Source organism: Drosophila mojavensis, unplaced genomic scaffold (assembly GCF_018153725.1).
Source record: "Drosophila mojavensis isolate 15081-1352.22 unplaced genomic scaffold, ASM1815372v1 contig_277, whole genome shotgun sequence".
NCBI lineage: Eukaryota > Metazoa > Arthropoda > Insecta > Diptera > Drosophilidae > Drosophila > Drosophila mojavensis.
In genome coordinates this window covers 3,090,645-3,095,330 of record NW_025318822.1, presented here as the reverse complement: position 1 = coordinate 3,095,330, position 4,686 = coordinate 3,090,645, and the positions used below count along the sequence as shown (strand labels likewise).

Below are 4,686 nucleotides of genomic sequence, written 5' to 3'. Positions count from 1 at the left end.
TTGAACAAAAGTCTGCGAGCAGACGGACTGAATACCCTGCACTGTTGAGAAGGAATAAAGCAATATATAATAAAAAGGGAATTGAAATTGTAAGAATTTACATATATATATATATATATATATATATATATATATATATATATATATATATATATATATATATATATATATATATATATATATATATATATATATATATATATTTATTTGTATATAGTAAAAATTCCCATATGATTTTATTATACTTTGGCAAAATGTTTCAACTTATAAGCAATTTTTCTTCTAATAGAAAATAGTAATCTTTGCTACTACCTATTACTCATTTGCATAATCTATAGTATATATCATGTAGATAGATAGAAACATTTACTTTATTGCAGGTTGAGTAGAAAGAAATGTAGGAAAATGGCATTCAATCAGGCTAAGTTCAGGCATGGAGTAAATTGTCAAATGGAAATGAATGCAGACCCTAAAATGCGATATTGTCATTTGCTCCAAGTAGTTTCCAAAATGAACATCTTATCAATTTTCTGATAGTAGCTAGCCTAATGCGATTGCGCAAATTGCTGCATTATTCGATATGCCCAGAAGTGAGTGGTTTAGGCCATCAGCTGTAGTGCAAAAGCCCATTTCGTGGCACTTTAATTGCCGTGGAGCATAATTAATTAACCATTGTTTTTGGTCACCCCAAAGAGGAGTCAGCGCAACAGAATTAATGTGCTCACATTTCGTGTTCTTCTGTTTCTGTGTGGGGCCGCTCCACTACGGCATTTTAAATATTTAAAACACAGCAAATGAATTTCTTATTAAGCCAGCAAACAAGGCGATAGCCGAGTGCGGCGAAGGAGCTGGCCGAACTGCGAGATGAAGTCACTGCAGGCGTTGGCCCCAGCCCGCTGACTGTGCAAATTGCAAGTTTCATTGATTTTCGTCACACACTCGCAGTGTGGGGCCTCCTTATCCTCGTCCGTATCCTCAGCACGGCAACAGGCCATGGCTGCATTTTTAATGCGCACTGCAGTCAGCGCGGCTCAGTCCAATATTTAATACAAATTTATTTGAAATGCACTTACAGCCCTTGCAACTGACCTACGGATTAAAGCGTTGCGTGAATCACTTTTAAAATATGTATTTTATTTAATTTAACAAATATTATTCCCTGGTGATGAAGCAAGGGTAGTAAAGATATTTTGATAGCTTTACGTCTATAATTAATTATAGATTTATTCCATTCTGATTAACAGGTGTATTCAAGAGAAACCACACTCACTTCCTCGTGAAGCCGTTGACCTATTCGTCTATTTGAATTTAATCGCTGCCTGCTTCAGTTCTCGGCGTGCCATCAGCGACGTGTTGGCGGCACGCAGTGTGAAGTGGTAGACAAACTCAATGGCGCTCAGGATGCTGGCGCCAAGAAAGAGGCCCAGTATGCCCCCGATGGAGACGACGACGTCGAGCTTGGAGCGCAGCACTTGGCGACGATATTGATCCGTGGGCCACACTGGCATCAGGAGTGTAACGTTGGTGTCTCTGACATTTCTCTTTGTGCTGGGAGAGACTAATAAGCATAAGAGATGCGAGTAAGCAGAGAGAGAGAGGAGAGAAACGCACCTGATTTGGTCCTCAAAAATGGACTTCAGGTCTCCCTCGGTGCAGGAGGGCAGGCAGTGGCAGTGCAACGTTGGCGAGTTGATGCGAAACAGCCTCTTCACATCCTGCTTGACCATGGAGGAGCTCTCCAAGCACAAGTAGCCGTTGAAGTCACAGTCCGGATAGCGAGGGTCGGGATATGGACTCATATTGTAAACGGAGCAGTTGCACAGCTCCATCTGGTAGAGTCTGGTGCAGTCGCTGATGCAGGCGCTGAAGCTGTAGGCCTTATACATGCTCCAGGGCATCACCTCGTCGGGAAAGTAGCAGTCGCGCGCTGCTATCGGAATGTCCCTCATGCCGGGATCGTTCACCATGGTCTCTCTGTGGAACTGCAGCGTCTTGTGCTGTCCCTCCAGCACGATAACATCCACTGTTGGCAGCGGTATGTTTGGAACATCCTCCTCGTTCAGCACGCTCACCAGAGCGGCGCGTGTCAGATGCAGATCCATTTCCAGATGGCTACTTCGGTCTAAAATGGCCGGCAGCCAGTTCTTCGATTCGGGATGGTTGTTCTGCAACGAGTTGAACAGAAAGCAGCGGCCGAACGGCGTGATCATCGGCAGAAAGTACGTGCAGCAGTCGAACTCCTTATCCGCCAATGTGCAGCGGATAAACAGATCCGAGCAATTGAAGCCAAACTGCAAGAAACCCTTCATAAGTATTTCCCAATGATGCAACACACTGTCCAATGTACCCTTAGCGATAAGTTCCGATAGTCCGTCTTGGGGCACTTGGCGCACTTCTCGCATTGCTCATACGGCTGACAGCGAACAAACATTCCCGTCGTGTACTGATAGGGGAACAGCACAAAGGACAAATAGGACTCCACCTCCCAGTTGTAGGGATCGTTGAGATCTGTACCCAGGCTGAGAGAAATTTGCAGATACATGCCGCCACACGCTTCTTTCTAAATGTCATACCTCTCCACATATTCCTCCACATTGCGGGGAAAGTCGGTCTTGAAGCGCAGTTCGCAAACGCTGATCGTTGGGAATTTCACCTTGGCAAATGGCGAGAGACTCTCGTGGACAATGCTGACGGCGCGTGAGGTGAAGTCACGCTGATATTGACTTATGAGATGATAGACTCCCACGGTGGACACGATTATGCAGAGCACCCAAAAAAGGCGCTCCGTGAAGTGCAGGCTGCAACCAAGCGAAGCATTAGCTGAATATGAAGCTCTCACCTTACCTACTTATGATTGGCTATGTAGGAGAAGCCCGCCAGACTGCAGCTCTGACAGTACTCAGTCACAACACCCACAAATCTCCAGCCCACCGCCTTCCAGTTGGTCTTCACTCGGGACTTTTCCTGCTTCATCGTCGTCCGATTGTGCCCAGCGTCGATCGCCAGCTAACTGAGTGGCGCAGCCATGTTGTGGCTTTTATATACATTTTAATTTTGCTCCATTTTGCTGGGTCTGTGTTTGTGCTGCGGCGGCTTAATTGCATGTACGGCTGCTTGTTTCAGCCATTGGCCTTGGCTTCCGTTTCCGCCTCGGCCACCCTGGCTCTGACTCCGCCTCCCGCTCCGTCTGCGTTGCGCTCACTCTGCACGCTGTGGCTGGGTTCGCTGCACGGGAAAGCTCTTAATTGGTATTTGCTTTGTGCAGGTGTCGCAATAAGGACTTAAGTCCACACCCACACAACACGCACCCTTGTGCGTAAATATATATGACTGCCTATGCATATAAGCAGACACTCGAAATTGTTATTTTAAAGGCAGCGAAGTGGGTTTAACCCAGGCGACAGGCGACATGCGAGTCACCTATAAATTTATCGATATAAAATGCAGAGGAACTGAAAAGATGAAGCACGAAATCAAAATAAAGTTAATTAAAATTTTTACAGAATATCATTACCTTAACAATTTTTAAATATTTTTTTATTTATTAGGATCAAATTGACAAAACTTTTAATATCTATAAACTTGAAGTGAAGGTTTAAAATTTGAATAAAAAATATAATTAAAAAAAAAAAATAATAATAATAATACTTACAAAAATATATTATAGGAATTGTGTATACCTAAAAATTATTTGAAGTCCCTTTGAAAATATTTTAAAAAAATTCCAAAATATTTATAACGAAAACAAATATAAAAAAATTTGTAATATTTATTAAAAATTTATTAGTAAATATATAAACTATTTTTGGTACTCTGGAATAAGTAATATAAATAAAGAAATAAAAATGTAATTAAACAAGTCCAAAAGTCATAGCTTTCCTCTTCATGCACATCGTTAACTACATTAATTATTGCGATTAAAATGCTTCATAAACACGTTGCCTGCACATACCCAGCTAGAATGCATGGGAACTTGCAGCCAGCTGTGCCAGTTAGCACGGCCATAATTCGTAAAGTTTTTAACGCCAGCAGCGACTCAAAACTCCTGCTCAATTACGGCCGCTAGGCAGGCGGGCAGGTGGGCAGGTGAGCAGGCGCAGTAGCAGCGCCACCGAATGCACCAAGTTATTAGACAAAACGAGTGAATGAGCGACCCATTCACAGCGAATACCCAGGCCCAGACACCCACTGAAACTCAAACTGGAAACTCAAACACTCAACGTGACGCATGCATTAAATGTAGTCAACATGTTTTTGGTGCTCAGAACTCGACGCCAAATTAGAATTATGCAATTACGACTCATTTACGTTGTTTGCAGTCTGGTGGAAAACACTTAAAAACAATTAGAGTGCTTATTGAAATTTGAAACGCTGCAGCGGTGCCTCGCTGACAACGTGCCCCATGCCGCAATGCCGAATGCCACTTGCCATATGCCACATGCAACATGCAATGTGTCCCATGCAAAACTAATGCAAGTGCTTTAATTATTTATGCGACCAAACATGACGTTAAATTGTTCTTGATAATCACACTGAGCCAATCAGAATTCAGCCAACGCCCGCAGACCATTTTCACCGCTTGCCTCAAATGGAATAAATAAATATATACATACATACGATATATATTTATAATGGAATTCACTGCAATTGTTGTGCTGCTGCTAGCCCGTGGCAATTGGAACCCTT

General features: G+C 42.9%; 1 protein-coding gene across 1 annotated transcript; it reads right to left on the bottom strand.

The window, feature by feature from the left end:
• Positions 1-1,165: 1,165 nt before the first annotated feature.
• On the bottom strand, positions 1,166-2,973 carry LOC6574204 (pickpocket protein 28). The gene is made up of 5 exons (XM_044008337.1): positions 2,849-2,973; positions 2,574-2,798; positions 2,348-2,519; positions 1,612-2,291; positions 1,166-1,548 (listed from the first exon to the last, which is right to left on the bottom strand). The coding sequence occupies exons 1-5, from the start codon at positions 2,971-2,973 to the stop codon at positions 1,299-1,301; spliced, it is 1,452 nt and encodes a 483-aa protein (XP_043864272.1). The 3' UTR covers positions 1,166-1,298.
• Positions 2,974-4,686: the final 1,713 nt, after the last annotated feature.

Bases quoted from the DNA above. Each gene is read 5' to 3' on its own strand.
- LOC6574204 (XM_044008337.1), bottom strand. From the start codon at position 2,973: ATGAAGCAGGAAAAGTCCCGAGTGAAGACCAACTGGAAGGCGGTGGGC. The intron at 2,799-2,848 runs GTAGGTAAGGTG...GCTTGGTTGCAG, and splicing joins TCCTACATAGCCAATCATAA to CCTGCACTTCACGGAGCGCC. The intron at 1,549-1,611 runs GTGCGTTTCTCT...AGTCTCTCCCAG, and splicing joins ATTTTTGAGGACCAAATCAG to CACAAAGAGAAATGTCAGAG.